Below are 18,841 nucleotides of genomic sequence, written 5' to 3'. Positions count from 1 at the left end.
AAAAATTATTTAATGAGTTGTATTAAAAATAACCTTTAAAAGGTTTATAAAGAATCAGGTAGGAAAATGTTAAATATTTTTGTAACAAATTATCATTTCAAACAATAAAGAAATATTTTAAATGAGATAAAACCTTCTTCAGAAAAAGCAAAATTGAGAAACGATGGTACTAAGAATGAGAGAGAACTGCTTGAGTGATTCACTTTCTTGCATTTCCTCCTGAACCAGCCATCTTCAGCCTGAAAAGTTAACATCTCCATATCAGGTTAATGTCTGGACACAGTAAATACCAAATTTTGTAAAATACAAACAATCAGTTAAGCAACTATATTTTTTACAGGTGAATCTCATTGAACATGAACACCAGTGAAAAACACTTTAGGGAATCCTTCTGAATGATATAAACTGATTTAAATGTTAAATTAAATAGTTAATGATCAAGTAGGACTGTGACACTACACTTAAAATTTAAGTAAATGTAACAAAACATATGAACCATATCAATATGTAAATAATAATATTTATAAAAACAAGTTAAAATCACTAAATTATTGTTATTATACAGAGTTGAAGATATAACCAGAAAAATCAATATTTGACAATTAGAACTGTAACAACAGTATGTATCTGGGGAAAAACAACATTCAACTTCTGTATTCCAGACTGATAACTATAGCAGGAACAGTAAGTATAGAAACAACCATTTACCTGGTAAACCAGCTCATGCAAGCATCCATCTTTCCCACCCAAGAAAATACGCCCATTATCTGCTCCAGCAATTGTCTGGATGAGGGTGTTGTCTGTGGGAAGGGTATACAGTGGTTCTGGAAGTAGGTGCATCTCATCAAAAGGTGAGGAAGCTGAGAATAAAAAATAAATCTTTAACGTTTATACAACCCAACTATAAAATATGTATAAACACTTATTAAATAAAATCTAGGAAAAATAAATACATAATCAAATGAAGAAGATACAAACATATATTAACTCTTTCAACCCACGAATACTTTATTATATAACAAACTTTTAGTGTCTTACATTCAACATTCCAACAAATTACTTCATGTTTATGTTACATCAATTAGTATAACATCTCTGATAATAATCCATATTTTAATAGTATAAAAAGTTCATGTTACTTGTTCTACAAGGAAATAGTTTAAAGAATTCTGAATTTCCCCTAGTATGGAACACGTGGCATTCTCTATTCTTCCACTACTACTTGAAAGAGCAAGAAATTAACTGTATATTAGTCACTGTGAAATCATCATTGTGCAGACAAACCATAATTTTTATAGCCTTCAGTTCTGTTTGGTTACAGAGTTATCAAACCTCCTTTCCTTGTCACATCCTCTCTTTCAGGATATAGCCTTCAGTTCTGTTTGGTTACAGAGTTATCAAACCTCCTTTCCTTGTCACATCCTCTCTTTCAGGATATAGCCTTCAGTTCTGTTTGGTTACAGAGTTATCAAACCTCCTTTCCTTGTCACATCCTCTCTTTCAGGATATAGCCTTCAGTTCTGTTTGGTTACAGAGTTATCAAACCTCCTTTCCTTGTCACATCCTCTCTTTCAGGATATAGCCTTCAGTTCTGTTTGGTTACAGAGTTATCAAACCTCCTTTCCTTGTCACATCCTCTCTTTCAGGATATAGCCTTCAGTTCTGTTTGGTTACAGAGTTATCAAACCTCCTTTCCTTGTCACATCCTCTCTTTCAGGATATAGCCTTCAGTTCTGTTTGGTTACAGAGTTATCAAACCTCCTTTCCTTGTCACATCCTCTCTTTCAGGATATAGCCTTCAGTTCTGTTTGGTTACAGAGTTATCAAACCTCCTTTCCTTGTCACATCCTCTCTTTCAGGATATAGCCTTCAGTTCTGTTTGGTTACAGAGTTATCAAACCTCCTTTCCTTGTCACATCCTCTCTTTCAGGATATAGCCTTCAGTTCTGTTTGGTTACAGAGTTATCAAACCTCCTTTCCTTGTCACATCCTCTCTTTCAGGATATAGTCACAGTTCTCTCTTGCATTATATATAACTAACAAGGTTTCACCTGTCCAATGATGTACTGCATACTGCTGTGTTCTGAACACATACTCAATTTCTTTCAGAATAGAAGCAATGTTACATTGAAAAACTTAATGACTAGCTCGGATGGATTTGTAATGATTTTTGTTGAATAGTTAAAAAGCCAGAAAAATTGTGCGAGGTAAGGGAAACCGTCTACTTTTTGCATGTTGTTAGTCATGTTTTTTGGCATATTATTTAATTAAACTGAAATTACTTAGTGAATTACTACCATTAATATAAAAAAGTAGGCTTAAGTGTCCACAATAAGTGACAGCAAGAATAAAGATTAGGTAAGCACCTATTTTCATGTTTGTTTGTTATAAAAGTAATGAAAATGTTTTTTAGGTTAATTAACATTTGATTTGGTAGATGAAATAATACAATAAAAATGCTTCATGAGGCAAGCATGCAAGTAGTAAGAGGGTAACGTAATTCAGTAGTGTAAAACATGTTTCACAGGGACCAAGTGATATACAACTTAAAATAGTGTGGATAGAAGTTAAACATGGGTCACATTATCATCAAAATAACAATAAAATTTAATTATAAGTAGATGTATACCGTTAGTAGCTTAAAGCTACACTTAACAAACAAGTGTAGTTTCACGTTACAATATGAAATCATTCTAGAAAGAAAAAATTGGTCATTTAGAGTTTTGTTTCATTAATTACCAGTTCAGTCAAACCTCACATGGAGTTAAATAGAGAAAATAAATAAAACAAAGTTTTACTGAAAAAGAGTTTAAAATATATAGAAACTTTTAGGGATTATAAAAAGTAAATTTGAGATAAGAATAAATATATTTTAATCTTAACATGAAACTTACTTTTCACACAAAACTACTAAAACTAAACACTCGATATATTAATGGACAAATCATTAGTTTATTATAAATACTTCACTAAAAATATTAATTTTTAGTATGTGAAAGACTTGTAATGTTAACTGAAAGACTGCCAAATATTTGGTAGGTTAGAAGTATTAAACCTGAAAAATACTTTAAACAAGTACAAGGAAGTTGCACGGTCTGTCAAATTGACCAATCCTGTATTGAAAGAAGATATATAAACACAATCAAATTTAGGTACTATAAACATCAAACTAATATTCAACAAAACATGTTCACATAACTGTCACCTCTCTAGATCTGTCCAGCACACTGATATACATTGAGAGCTATCTACATTTGTTACTATCATAATATTAAAATATTGGAGTGCATTTTAGGACTTCTTCACAAAAATCCCCAAGCTACTACAAACATATTCATGTCATGTTTACTTACTTTCATGTCTCCGACTAAAACTGACTCCAAGAAGTACTATCTCTACAGGAGTCGTCAGACATAAGAGGAACTGAATATGGTTTTGAAATATACCTACAAAAGTAATTTAAATATTCATTATTGTAAGTAATTTTATCATGAAACCTCTTATCTTTATTATTTGTTTATAACAAACCTAGAATTTTTTTAAATGAAATACTGTCATCAAAACTGAGTGTAAATTTAAAACTGCATAAATCAACATTACTTTAACTATTAGATTTACAAATCAACAACTATCATTACTTTAACTATTAGATTTACAAATACGCTTCAACTGGAATTCTGTTAGGTCATACATGATGAAAGTGCATTTTTTGTTTCAGTTTTTTTTAAAGAAATGTCAAACAAGTCACTTGTTAAAATACTTTTATTTTCTATACCCATTAATTTTTAACTACTACGTTATGAATGTATGTTACAAAAATTAAATTCTATAGTTTACTGACAGTCAGATACTCAAGTTACTAATATTAATAAGCTAGAATGTAAAACAAGAACCTGCTATATTTTGTATTTTATGACACTAATATATTTATTAAATCAATCAAGGTGTCCCAACCATATCTTCAATTTTTGGTAAATAAATCCTTACGTACACCTGTTTTGTCCAATGATGTGTTTATAACAAACTGAAAGTTTAAAATGTTCCCTTAGTGGTTTTCTTAGCCTCAGCTAAATATTTGTATGGCAAACTATTTATTTTCATTCTAGATTCCAAGCAGTAAGCTAAAACATCAATAAGGTCAAATTTAATATTTTTTTAGACCTAAATACAGCTGAGTTACTAAGTTTGATAAATAATAGTGAAATTCTATGGTATCCTTATAGTAATTGTAACTTTCTGATTATTTCATAATGTATCTATAAAAACTAAAAAAATTATTTTGTTTCATATACTGCACATTTGAAATTCAATGAGGTTTAGAAACTTAGAGAAAGCAGCAAACAAGTACAAAAGTTCATAACTAGAACTTAGATGAGAATTGTTTGCTACACTGTTCTATATTTTAAGAAACACAAGTTAATAAATTTATTTGTAAATAGTAATAATCTATAAACATATATAATGTATTATTACTAAAATGTGACTATTTAATAAAACACTAGTCCACTAAAACACAGCCAACAGGAGTCACTTTGTAAAGGTCAAATTTTATGTTATCAGATATGGTAACGAAGTTCAAATCTGCTACATCATTGTAACTTCTGTTACGTTAGTCAATGTGACTGAAATGTCAGTATAATAAATATACTGCTGTATAATGTTATGATATTTATGGTACATAGACCAAACATTTGCATTTTCACGTAATGATCTGTTACCAGTCTAGACAAAAACCAATATGATTTGTATTTATTTCCTAATTCTTTATGGTGGTTATAACAGTTGTTCAAGTCGACCTAACCCAGATAACAGTAAAAATAACAGATAAAATAAACTTATTTTGAAAAAAGTTTGATAATTATCCGAAAGTTAAAGATTTTGCATGTGAATCATAAAAATATTCTGGATTCCTAAAATGAAAAACACTTTGTATCTAGGACAATCAACATTTAAACAGAAAAACCATGTTTAACAAACCTGAAGATATAAAAAATAATTTGATATCTTGTGTAAGAAAGCCTGGTAAGATTTACTGATAATCCACAAAGTTTTATGGTGGTTTAAAAGTTAGAGCATAAAAACTAAATCATTAAATGGTTGTGAGGAACCAAACCCACACTGAAATAATTAAATGTGTTTCTCATTATTTTGAGTTTTGTTCTTGAAGGGGAATTTATCAATGGATCACATTTCATATTCAGTGATTGAAATTACAGAGCAAAACATTAGTTTCTATGTACAGAATAAGTCAGTGAATTCATGTAAACTATGAATCAAATTGTTAGAAAAACATACCTGGTTTTGGCTTTACCAAACCTACACCCAAAATTGTCTCACTCAGTCCATCAAAATAAGCTAGGTCATCTCTAGCAAAACAAAACAATAAATACATTTAGAAATTATGAACTATGGAAAGGGACATGTTCATGACTTCTATTAAATTTTAATAAAATGCATATATTCAAAACAACATATTAACTTATTTCAAACTGTAAAAAATACACATTATTAGGTCATTTCGGTTGTTTTATAAAGGACAATTTGATTTAGGTTTCCACACAAACTTGTCAATTAAAAAAACAAAACAAATATCTTTAACAGGTTTCCTGTTCTATTTTAAAATAATTTATTGTTGATACAATAAAATCAACATAACCAAGAAACAAATCCAAGAGTACTAACTGTTAAACTTACCCATCTTCATACATCCAGACAAAGATATCACTGTCAATGGTTAGCCAGGCCCTTCCTATCTGAGGAAACAGCCCCATCTGACAGTTACTCTGCATATCTGAACACACTCAGTTAAGGAATGAAAATTTTATAACAAGATACAGACTTCTGTACCATCAAGTTAAGCACTGACTACCTGAGAACTATATCAAAACCCACATTAATTAAAAAAAAACAACATTATTTAGACAGAAATTGATGTGAAATGCATAAATTTGCATAATGTGTGAAATTATTCACCCTACATTCAGCAGTTTTCTACCACTTATAGCTTTAGTCAGTGACTTTCTTTATCATTCACATAGCTGAAAAGTTGAGAGCTGAAACATACTCAAGCAACTGGTCAGCACCTCATTCTACTGGGAAATAAACATTTTAGGATCTCTACCCTTAGTTAATTTCCTTGAACAACTGGATATTTCAACTTCATACTATTAACTAGATATAAACTACACTAATATTATACTTCAACCACCCATACCACTCCCACAACCTGTATGATAAAGGCTTTGTAGCAGCATGTTATATGAACCCTTCCAGAGACAGAATAATTCCTTTTATAAAAGCTAAACCAATAATATACAAATTTAAATATGCTGAATTCTACACAGACAAAAAATGCTCTCTGTTAACAAGCACAAAATTAATGTACTTTCATAACCTGCATTCTCATCACCTGACAAAAGAGTTAAAGTTTCATAATTCTATGGATCTGGTTTGTAAAGGATACGTCCAAACTGCTCCACCAACTCGGCAGGAAGAGGTGCCTTATTGACTAAACTAAGCTGACTCAGTAACTGAAGACTGCTGCTGAGTTCTTTCAAAGCAGGGTAGTCATGATCACTAAGTCCACTAACACTTGGATAACCTACAAAAACAAAGTGAACCAACAAAAACTATCGAACAATAACATTTAAGACAAATACATCAGTATTCTGTTTCATAAAACTATTTGTATCCTTTTGTAAAGCATCTAAGTTTGCACAGTACTTGCATAGTTTAATAGTAAACAACATATTACATTCTTAGCTAAAATAATAACATTTTAAAATATGCATAACAAACAGGCTGAGATCAGTGAACCTTCTGATGGCATTCATACAGTTACATGCTTGTTTGTCTAGTAACACCAATTACACTGCACAACAAAGTTTTTGCTTCTTGAACACTATTGGGTGTTCCTTATAGATTTTTGGCTGCTGATCACGAAAACCACATCCAAATTTGCCCATCATGTACCGTTTAATCGAAATCTTCAGTTTCACCAGGACATTGCTACAATGGAAAAACGATATCAGGGCAACTGGAATCCATTAACTCTTGCCGACTACTACTGTTGAACACTGCAACGTGATGCACCGGACATTGAATACAAATGAAAATCAGGAGCAAAACACTTAATAGCGTATTAGAAACATAAACGTAATTAAATACATTATTGCCGGTAAACAGTTAACTGTCTATTTCTCAGAGTTCCTACGTGATGAAGCAAAACCAAAAACTATATTTGTGCATACCCACTAGATACCTGTCACAATCAGCAAAACCTTTTCAGGAAGCAAAACTTTTCATAAAAATTGTTATGCAGAATTATTAAATTAAAGTAGGTACGTCTGTCATTTCAAATATTCTAAAATTGAAACTTGGCATATGAATAACCACATATCTTACAACATCTTATACACGGTTTGGACCATACAAGAAGTATTAACTTTAAAAAGTGTTCAGGCTTTGATTACAACACATTTAAACAAAATATACTGCAAAGAAGAAAGTAACTTTAGATTATAGTTGTGATTCAAACCATTTTCACCTGGGGTGTTTAAAGATCACTCAATTGTCCTACACCAGGGATATTTGATTGAGACACAATTGTGGGAATTTATATTGTTATAGTCTTGCATGAGGTCATGACAGATCGATAGAGGTCCACAGGTCACGTCCAAAAGAGGAGTGAGCACACTGAATCAAAGAGTGGCCAAGTTTAATAACAACAAGATTCAACAAGTTGAAAAACTGACAAAAGCAGGAAAGAATCTTGAAACATCTCAGAGGAAGTACAGCCTGCAGCAATGTGTTGCAGATAAAATCAGCTTATAGCAATGCATCTTACAGAGAAAAATAGCTTGAAGCAACACATTAAAGATAAATTCATCTTGCGTGCATTTTCCAGAACAACAGCTTCTAACAACGAATTACTGAAACATGCTTACCTCCTGATACTTGTAATAGATCTACCAATTGAGGGTATGAGCTATCCATCTGAAGGTGGCTATCAATCAGTTTGGCTGCCATGTCAAGGGCCTCCATGTGGTGACCAGCTCCTGAATACATGGTCTGAGAACTTGGAGCAACAAGAGTAGAAATCATTCTAAAAACAACAATGGAAAATCTTTATACATATATAAATACTGAATTTGAACTCATTTCTGTTGAGAAATATTATAACAGTTGTAACTTATGCAAGGATAATTTGTAAATAAAGGTTAAGAAATGTTTTCTGCTGGTTGTAATAACCTAAAACATGATAGAAATTTTTGGGGCTAAACCATCTCTGACCAACATTCTGTACCCATCAACCAACAGCTAGGGGGACAAACAACATTTGATTTAATTTACATTTAAGGCGAGTGATACAACCAAAAAACTGGCAGTATATCAAACTGTGCATATGGTCTACCATAAGAAGGACGTCACATCACTGACATCTGCAGAATACCACCACAATACTCTCAAATTGAGTGGAACTGTATACACTGAAGATCAGGCTACCACGATCTACAACCACAGAGACAAGGAATTGGTAACTGATGTTATTATTTCAAAGACTGATTGTTATTTAGTTGATGTTCAAACAGCACTTGTTACAGACCTATGTTACTTGTACAGAAATCACTGCTTGGACTTCTTATCTAAATCAATGGTACAAATGTAATTAGCAAACTTTGCTTATGACATCACACTTTTGAGTTTTCTTCATAATACTAAGAATGTTAAAGTATTACAGAATGACTTGGATCAACTGGCAACATAGGCAAATAGCTAGAAAAAGTACCTTTACCATTGCCTTCTAATTCAAGAAGACTACAAACATACATAACTAAACATCAACCAAGTAAATATTGTAGTTTGACACGCCTGTCTAGCTAAGAATATTCACAAAACAAGAACTGGTAACAATGTACAAAATAATCAGTTGGGTTCCATTAGTAGTATATTTGGTGCCTATGTGAATTGTTAATGATAGTAAATTAAATATTATTGGGTTATTTACAAAACACACAAAGATCTCTCTCTCTCTCTTTACAAATCAGTAGTTAAGACTCACCTAAAAACAGTGTACAATTTAATTCACCTGAGACTTACAGTGCAAGACAACCAACATAATTCTGGTCGTAGGTTAACATGTTACGACTTACAGTGCAAGACAACCAACATAATTCTGGTCGTAGGTTAACATGTTACTCTTGAAATGGTAGTCATGGTAGTATGCTTTATTCTGTAGACAACATGATAAAATGGAACAAGTTGAATGTTAGGCTTCAGTTGAGACAGTTTTACTTTTCTAATAGGGGTGATTAGTTTATAGAATAAGCTACTATTGGCAGTAGAGGAGACATGAACATTACAAGAGGTTGTAATGGTGTTAGACATGTTTGTAACTGTGTTAGACATGTCACTTTTCCACAAAAGGTATATTAGTAATTTTACAACAACCATAAGCCATGGTATTTATAAATGTTAAAATTACAATATTTTACTTTGAAATAAAAACATTTTAAAACTTTATTAAGACAACTATGGTTAACTAAAAATATGACTGATTTACACTTAAGTCTATATCTAATAAATACTGGAAAATGATGCATTATCTACCAATGTTTTAAAATATGATGAATTACAGCATCATCTTTAAGTAATTACAATGCAATGCTATCAGTAATTTAATATAAATTAATTTTTCTTAATCACAAACATCAAACTACTGGAAGGTGGGACAATTTTCTTTTTTAATTTAGTCTAAAGAATACAGGATTATTCTTGTAAAAATAGAAGATGATTCTGTTTGGTAGGTGGCACAGAGTAACAGAGCGTTAAATAATTGAAAAACAATACATCTACTTTGCTACTTGTGACACTGTAAGTGTGCAGGTTGTATTTAGATTTATTTTATCTACTTACACAGAAGTGGAATTGTAACAAGGGATCATCAGGTCCTTTGAAGATTCTCCAAAAATGCAAGGACGTGAAAAAATTATGAGCTTACATTTTATTTTGAAAGAAATTAGCAATTCTCCTCTTAAACTTCATTTTTTGCCCATGACAAGTCACAAGTCGATCACCCTGTTATAAACTCTTAGCCTTTTTTTTTTTTTATTATTTTAAGTTTGCATTTTCTTTTCAGAACACAGCTCAAAGAAATAAAAACTTATCCTACTGATTTCCCAGGGAGTCTTGTAAACTTCACCTCTTAGAATTTCTCAACAGAAAACAAGACATTAACCCTATAATAATTTCCTATAAGTCACAACATGTTACAATAGTAAAACCCTTGATGGATGATAAAGGGAGGCCAATATCTGTTCCTTGTGAAGAGATGATAGATGAGAGATTGAATAAGATCATTATATTAATTTTGAGATTGTTAAGAGTTGGGAAGTTTAAGAAGTAATTCAGCATCTGGACCAGATGATATTTATCTAAAGTAGAGGATTAGATGTGGAAGCCACTTCCTATTATTTTTTTTATACATCCTTGGATAGTGGGCAGTTACCAGAGGACTAGAAGTTAGCTAATGTTACTCCTTTCTTCAGGTGTCCCACTAATTTATATAAATACAGGCCTATTAGTCTTTAATAAATTATAACAAAAGTTTAAAAACTTAAATATCTGATGAAAGATGATTTGTAAAGCCATTGAACAAAGTTTATTGGACAGTCATCATGGTTTCACTAAAGGACAAATCTTACCTTAAAAATCTTTAGACATTCTTTTAAGATTACTACTAATGTATATGATGTATTCAGATTTTCAGAGAGAATATGACAAACTACCACATAAAAAACTTGTTGAAAAAGTTATTTTTCTAGGTATAGAGGATAGTTTAGCTCATAGGACGGAAAACATGCTAGATTGAAAAAAGTAGAGGGTTGATATAATGGAGTGTAGTCAAACTTTATTCATGTTACAAATGAGGTACCTCAGTGTTAAGACCTTTGCTCTTTTATTTAGATCAATAACATAGATGAAGATCTGCTAAATAAGTAATTTAAATTTGCTGATGACATTAAAGTTTTGGATGTTTCTGGTTAAGAGAACGATGGTACTGACTTTCAAGACAATTTGGATTACTTGGAGAGGTGGGTAAGCAAATGCAAGAAAATAATATATCACAATTTGTAATAAAAATATAATTTTGATTGAAATAACTTTAACCATGTTATGGAAACAAAATAACTTGGTGTAATGGTTGATCAGTCTCTTAAGCTACCCAAGCAGTTTGCTGTTGCTAGTGGTAGAGCAAATATGATTTTAGATTGTATCTATAAAAATACTGAGGCTACATTTAGAGTACTGTGTTCAGCCTTAGAGTCTTTGCTTCAGAAAGAACTTTGAATTGTTGGAATGGATTCAGAAGAGGACTGCTAGGATGGAAAGTTTATATGAAAACAGGGAGAGTAAGAGGTGATGTAATCAAAGTTTTAAGATTCTTAAGGGAACTGATATTGTTCATACATAATATTTTTCTTCAGATAAGAAAGTTTTATTTTTCTAACAGGGTGGTTGGCCCTTGACAGTGGTTCAACTGGGATGTAATAGATGCAATTAATTTAGAGGAAAGCTTGATACATATATGATAAGGACTGGATTATTTAATTTAGTGGAAAGGACAGCCTAAATGATCAGCAAGATCCCATGCTATCTTTTAATATCATATGACTAGCAATGAAAAATCAAAATAATTATTGAACTTTTATGATGTCACAAACCTTCTGTTTAAACTAAATTACCAAATGATTTTTTTGCATTTACAAACTTTACATTTGTGTATCACTATTTAACCCACCTAAACAAGCCTTTCCTGATCTGACATGATTCACAGGTCATATGAAGTGTAGCTTACTTTATACAATAATCATAACAAAGGTTGTTTGTTTTTATATTTATGATTGTTAACTGCATTTAATACAATTTAAGTATAATTAAGATTTAGTAATATTTCAATATCTCGAAATAGGTAAAATATTTCAATACTACAGTACACTACAATTGTTCAAAATTAAAGTTATTACTCACTCAAGCCCCTAAAAATATATGTTCCGACTCTTCATGTTATTAATTACCGAGACACCACAACCTGAATGTATTTTCCAAACCCTAATATTAATATTATTAGCAATAGTAACTTACTTATTTACAACAGAATACTCAGTCACAAATACTGCTAATAATAACATATATTATCTTAATCTTCAACAACAACAAGAAAATTTATTTCCTTTAACTCCAAAGCACTACTATACAGTACTACTAGTAAAATATTGTGAAAACCTAGTTTCATACCCAGGCCTACACAGAATATGCCGATTTTTCTTCGACCGTTTTGTTCCAGGAATCAAATAATGATAATAATAAACTAAAAACCACTTATGTTGCTATTACATCGACACGTTAATTACTACTAGCTTTAAATTTATTTATTTCAAAACCTAAATTATGTTAACTACTTTCCAACACACCTTGTGTTCAAATTCCCTACCCGCTCACAAAATTTTCTATTTTTCAACCGAGAGGTGACCTCATATGATTTTTGATGCAAAAAAAAGGTCAATGATTATACAATAAACCATATTTGCATTTTTCTTTCATTTTTATCGAAATTGAATAAATATATATAATTCAAAAATACCTAGATTTAAAACTTTGACAATGGATAAACATAATTTTAAATTTATTGGTACATTTAAAATATATTTAAATATACAAACACAATTGTTTTTACCTTTATTCTCTTTTACACTTTTAAAGCTAGAGATCAGGTCATTGTGGCCCTCTTGTACTTAATACAAATTTTCAATAAGCAATGGTCTTCATATGCTAATTTTGATACATTTTTTAACTGAGACCGACTGAAAAGTGCTGGATCTGAGACTCCTGCCTCCCGCTTCCTACGCCACCGGAACGTATTATATAGGTAATTAAAGGTAGACCCCCCGCTAGTACAGCGGTAAGCCTTCGGATTTACAACGCTAAAATCAGGGGTTCGATTTCCCTCGGTAGACTCAGCAGATAGTCCGATGTGGCTTTGCTGTAAGAAAACACAACTGAAATACATTTACTTCAAGTGGGTCTCTTGTCATCACAAACTGTAATAACTTCTGCCCTTCATATACACTAGTTAAAGTAACAACACAGCAACAATTCTTCTCGTGCGGGGTGAGGAGAAATTAAAGCTTTGGGGCATTCCAACTTGTCTTTCAGATCCCAAAGGTCCCTTTGAGTCTTGGAAAATACCACATCTAAATAACTGCCACGATGAGATGGATGGACTACCTCCTCTCACAGACAATAGTTAAAGTAATAATAGTGTAAAAACCACACCTCTTACAATCTTAATTTTGTAAATTTATTTTCTAACTTAATGCATCGTCTTCAGGAATTCCTTGAAAAGCCAAATAAGTTTTGTCAGACTGCTGATTCTGTTACAGTTTGTTTTAGAGCAAAATCACATTAAGCTATTTGCTGTGTCCACTGTGACGAACTGAACCATGAATCTTCGCATAGTAAGTGTATATACTTAATGTTGTCCTACTAGGAGAAAATGCATGTATTTAACAAGATGATAAAAGAAAGAATTGACCATTGCTTCTACATTGGCATACCCAGCTCTTTTAAAGCCACTCATTTTAGATGCACCCGCTGGTGATGTTGCAGTGGGAGCGGTGTTATCAAAAATATAACATGGAAAATAATATATGATTACTTAATGTATAAAAACAATAAATCTACATAAAGGACATCTTGTACTGTCCAAAAATAGATACTGACCATTAATGAACTCCAAAAATACAGTTTTAACATCATGTATCACCCGAATGCTTTCAAGAAGAATGTAAACACTGAAAAGAATGAAACACGATATACTAAAGATGGCCAACCTTAAGTACAACAGAGTATACTCCTAGATGTCCACAAGTGATGTTAATGAACTAAAAGATATGAGTTTGAAACTGTTTATACAGTGACAAAGAATAGTGTCAAAAGTCCCTATTGTAAGCAGTTGTATTATACAGCTTGAAGACAAAGATATATCCAGCGTATTGATATTCATTATGCCTACAAAGTGCTTGTTATGTGAAATAGGTAAATTTCAGTGGATAGGTTGGTATTTCCATATTCTTAACATTGTTTAGTACTCCATCATATCTACACACCTTCCACAGCAAAATAGTTAGGTGTTATAAAGACACTAGAAGAAATAACAGAGAACTTCGTACAGGTTTGGATCCAGGTATATGTAAAGAATTGGCATGGGACTTATTTGTTAGTGTAAAGGTCCATGAAAGAAATATTACGGGAAGCCACAGCAGTAGAATGTTGACACACAAACTTCACAGCACTACTGTCAATGTGCTTCTTCTTTTATCCCAGAATAACAGTGGAAATAAGTACATTATTTTTAAGATGAACTATTTACCCAAGAGGCCATCAACTTATACTGATTCTAACAAGAAAATAGAAACTCTAACAAGGCAGTTCGTCAACGAATTCGAGAAGTGTAGAAACTGGAACTCCAGTTAGATTAAAAATGAACTTTTAACTTCGTCTTGGTTATACATGTGTGTCAGATTCTAAGAATAAAACATCCAAACAATAGTCTTTCATTCATCTTCTGATAGCATGCTTTAGAGATGTACAAATCTACACTGCTAAGTGAAACTGTTACTTACCTAAATGAATATTAAAATATGTAGGATCAAATTATTTTATTATTATTTATGATTTATTAAACAACAACAAAACGTAAATTTGAAGGTAACACACCATTACACTGATGTAGGGGAGAGAACTCGAAGTTCTATTGGACCTTCTGTACTCATATCCAGAAAACATTCGATTAGAAAAATCGTACCTAGAATACGTAGATGACTAAAGAGCATCTTTGAAATCATTAGCAACTTTACCTGAGAAAACTTAAATCAGACGGAGATAAAATGAAAAGTTGCTATTATGTTAATTGTGGGTGATAAGACCACATTTCATCCAGATAAGTTTATATGACTATACAATGGCTATTGTAAGTAAGGACGAACTACAAAGTTAAGCAAGTGTTTTAAAGGGTTATATGTTATGCTAAAACAATCAGTGATGTGGTTTACACAGTTTAAAGCGAGAAGTGATCAAAGGTAAAGGTCATGTTCATCGACTATGATCAGGTTTGTGACAGAACAGCTAACTGGCTAATTACAAAAATGAATTTCTCATCAGAAAGTCAACTTGATAAGTTACCCTAGGCTTCTGTCAAGACCACGTCCAGAAAATTAACAAAGACCAAATCATCAGTGTATTCATTCAGTCATGTGCCAAGGGAGAACTTCTCAAGTGACAACTGTGGACAAGACGCCGCACCATCTGTATATCATAACTCTCAGACGAGACAGCTATCCAAAAAGACTTGGCGAGTGAAGAGTTAGTGCAGGTGTTTTGTTCTTATATTGGGCTTGGTCAAGGGACTGTGTTTTCAGTGCGTTAATTTAGACGCTAGCTAAAGGGTTGATGACGTTAAGATCCAGTAAGCTATATTAAGATGTGGATGATTACATTAGTTATAAATAGGAGTAAGCTGTCAGAATATGTTGGATGTTCATCATCATCATCTGCCACTCGATTCCACCAAGGAACATAGGGCCGCAATCACTTACGGATTCTTCAACAGAGTTTTAAGTGAGTAGGTTGTTAGCCCACTGCACCTAGCCGTCCCTAATTTAGTAGTGTAAGACTAGAGGGAAGGCAGCTAATCATCACCACCCACCGTCAACTCTTGGGCTACTCTTTTACCAACGAATAGTGGGATTGACCGTCACATTATAACGCCCCCACGGCTGGGAGGGCGAGCATGTTTGGCGCGACATGGGCGCAAACCCGCGACCCTCGGATTACGAGTCGCACGCCTTAACGCGCTTGGCCATGCCGGATGTTAGTCAAACTGAATTATTTAATGAGAAGTTATCACGTCTCTTCTGTTATTCATTAACTTGCTGAGTTATGTATTTCTCTATCAAACAAAGCCAGCAGAAGTAGGCATACGTTTTAGAATTTATATTAAAACGATGTACTAAATGATAGACCTAAAAGTTGTTACTGTGAATGTAGTCTAGTGTATAAACAGTATAGGTGAAATAATTTTCGTTCTCATTAGGTGGACTGAAATTCCAATTACGTTATTAAAATATTTCTAAATGAACATTCTAACGAAAGAACACGACACAACAATACATGTATATGTTGATATATTGAGAGTGCCTCAATTGCGAAAAACACGGATGTAGCCTCATTAGTCCAATAGGTTCCTGTCTCGCTTCGCTTCTGAGATGAATGGAGGTGTTTTATGACTCAGACCATTCATGCAGATTTCTCAAAGTGACTTCTTACTTACGGGAGGTTTTCTGTTATTCTCGAATTGTTCCAAATGATTCATCGTCATACAAAGTTTAAGTCAAAATTTAATTGATGTTAATAACATCTTTATAGACTATATTTTTAATGTTATAATTTGAATATTAGCTAGAGGAAGCTACAGATTTTAATGAAGACGTTGAGATAAAAATAAAATAAGAGAGACTTAAAACACCTAGGAAAAAGTTCTAAGAACGTGAGGTAAGGTGTTCTAATACATTTGAGGCTAGATTATAAATACGCAGTTAGAGAAAGAGATGAGTTGTTTTAAGAAAATGTTAGGGTAGTTTGTCTTTTAAATATAGGGTAAACCAGCTACAGTATTATCTCTCATGCTTTAGTTTGTACAAGTGAGTTAATTTGTTTTACTTTAGGCAGCATTATTTCTAACGTAGGCCTATACCAAATTTGTGACAAAAGTACAAACTTTCAAGGTGGTGTAAATGTAAAAGTATTATATTATATTTATCTTAGATAAACCGGATGCTTCAACAGGTGATTTAAAATAACAACGCAACAATATATAACTCGTCAAAATACAATGATAGCTATTAACAGATTTTGTTTTTATTACAACACAATAAAACATAGTATTATAGGCCATACAAAATAAAATAAGACAGTGGTATGTATAATCAAACGTTTTCGAATGAAACTAGGCTTACAATTGTGACGTCACGACCATTTTTATGTTTTTTTATGAGCAGATCCAACAAATCAAGAGTGGCCCCTGTAAGTTTGTCTATTAATAAATGCCAACATTATTCAGCCGTGATTATATCAACATTCAGGTTACTACTACACATACACCACGTCACTACTATACATACACCACATCACTATTTACATACACCAGGTAATCACTACTATACACACACCACATCACTATGTACATACACCAGGTAATCACTACTACACATACGCCACGTCACTATATACGTACGACAGGTTGATCGCTGCTAATACGTACGCCGCGTCACTATATACGTACTGACAGTTGATCACTGCTGCACATACGCCGCGTCACTGTATGCATACTGACGGATTGATCACTGCTACGCGTACGCCACGTCACTATATACGTACGACCAGTTGATCGCTGCTATGCGTACGCCGCGTCACTGTATGCGTACTGACGGATTGATCGCTGCTACGCATACGCCGCGTCGCTGTATGCGTACTGACGGATTGATCACTGACTGCACATACGCCGCGTCGCTGTATGCGTACGCCAGTTGATCGCTGCCGTACGTACGCCGCGTCGCTGTAATGCGTACGCCGGTTGATCGCTATGCGTACGCCGCGTCGCTGTATGCGTACGCCGGTTGATCACTATGCGTACGCCGCGTCGCTGTATGCGCGCGCCGGTTGATCCGCTGCTGCACGTACGCCGCGTCACTGTATGCGTACGCCGGTTGATCGCTGCTGCGCATACGCCACGTTGCTATATACGTACTGACGGATTGATCGCTGCTGCGTACGCCGCGTCGCTGTAATGCGTACGACGAGATTGATCGCTGCTGCGCGTACGCCACGTCGCTGTATGCGTACTGACGGATTGATCGCTGCTGCACGTGCGCCCGCGTCGCTGTATGCGTACGACGGATTGATCGCTGCTGCGCATAGACCACGTCGCTGTATGCGTACAGGGATTGATCGCTGCTATGCGTACGCCGCGTCGCTGTATACTGCGTGCGACGGATTGATCGCTGCTGCACGTACGCCGCGTCGCTGTATGCGTACGACAGTTGATCGCTGCTGGCGTGCGCTGCGTCGCTGCTATGCGTACGACGGTTGATCGCTGCTATGCGTACGCCACGTCGCTGTATATGCGTACTGACGGTTGATCGCTGCTGCGCGTACGCCGCGTCGCTGTAATAATGCGTACTGACGGTTGATCGCTGCTGCGCATTGCCTGACACGTCGCTATGCGTACGACGGATTGATCGCTGCCGTACGTACGCCGCGTCGCTGTAATCCGTACCGGATTGATCGCTGCTGCACGTACGCCACGTCGCTGTGTGCGTACGACGGATTGATCGCTGCTATGCGTACGCCCGGTTGATCGCTGTATGCGTACGCCAGATTGATCGCTATGCGTACGCCGCGTCACTGTATGCGTACGCGGAGTTGATCGCTATGCGTACGCCACGTCACTGTACGTACGACGGTTGATCGCTATGCGTACGCCACGTCGCTGTATGCGTACGACGGTTGATCGCTATGCATACGCCGCGTCGCTGTATGCGTACCTGACGGATTGATCGATTATGCGTACGCCACGTCACTGTATGCGTACGCCAGTTGATCACTGCTACGCATGCGCCGCGTCCTTGTATGCGTACGACGGATTGATCGCTGCTATGCGTACGCCGCGTCGCTGTATGCGTACGCGGATTGATCTTTGCTGCGCGTACGCCGGGTCGCTGTA

At 34.3% G+C, this 18,841-nt stretch overlaps 1 protein-coding gene across 1 annotated transcript in view; it reads right to left on the bottom strand.

The window, feature by feature from the left end:
- Nup154 (nuclear pore complex protein Nup154) overlaps positions 1 to 9,228 on the bottom strand; it is a 55,008-nt gene extending 45,780 nt beyond the window's left edge. Inside the window, 8 exon segments of the mRNA XM_076465791.1 lie at positions 134 to 239; positions 709 to 860; positions 3,354 to 3,446; positions 5,296 to 5,366; positions 5,695 to 5,791; positions 6,464 to 6,601; positions 7,947 to 8,104; positions 9,153 to 9,228. Of these exon segments, the coding sequence (XP_076321906.1) occupies positions 134 to 239; positions 709 to 860; positions 3,354 to 3,446; positions 5,296 to 5,366; positions 5,695 to 5,791; positions 6,464 to 6,601; positions 7,947 to 8,104; positions 9,153 to 9,193 (856 nt within the window). The 5' untranslated portion in view covers positions 9,194 to 9,228.
- Positions 9,229 to 18,841: the final 9,613 nt, after the last annotated feature.

Source organism: Tachypleus tridentatus, chromosome 1, assembly GCF_004210375.1.
Source record: "Tachypleus tridentatus isolate NWPU-2018 chromosome 1, ASM421037v1, whole genome shotgun sequence".
In the NCBI taxonomy this organism is placed as follows: Eukaryota; Metazoa; Arthropoda; class Merostomata; order Xiphosura; family Limulidae; genus Tachypleus; species Tachypleus tridentatus.
Note: the sequence above shows the minus strand (reverse complement) of the source record. Positions and strands in the feature narration are given on the sequence as shown.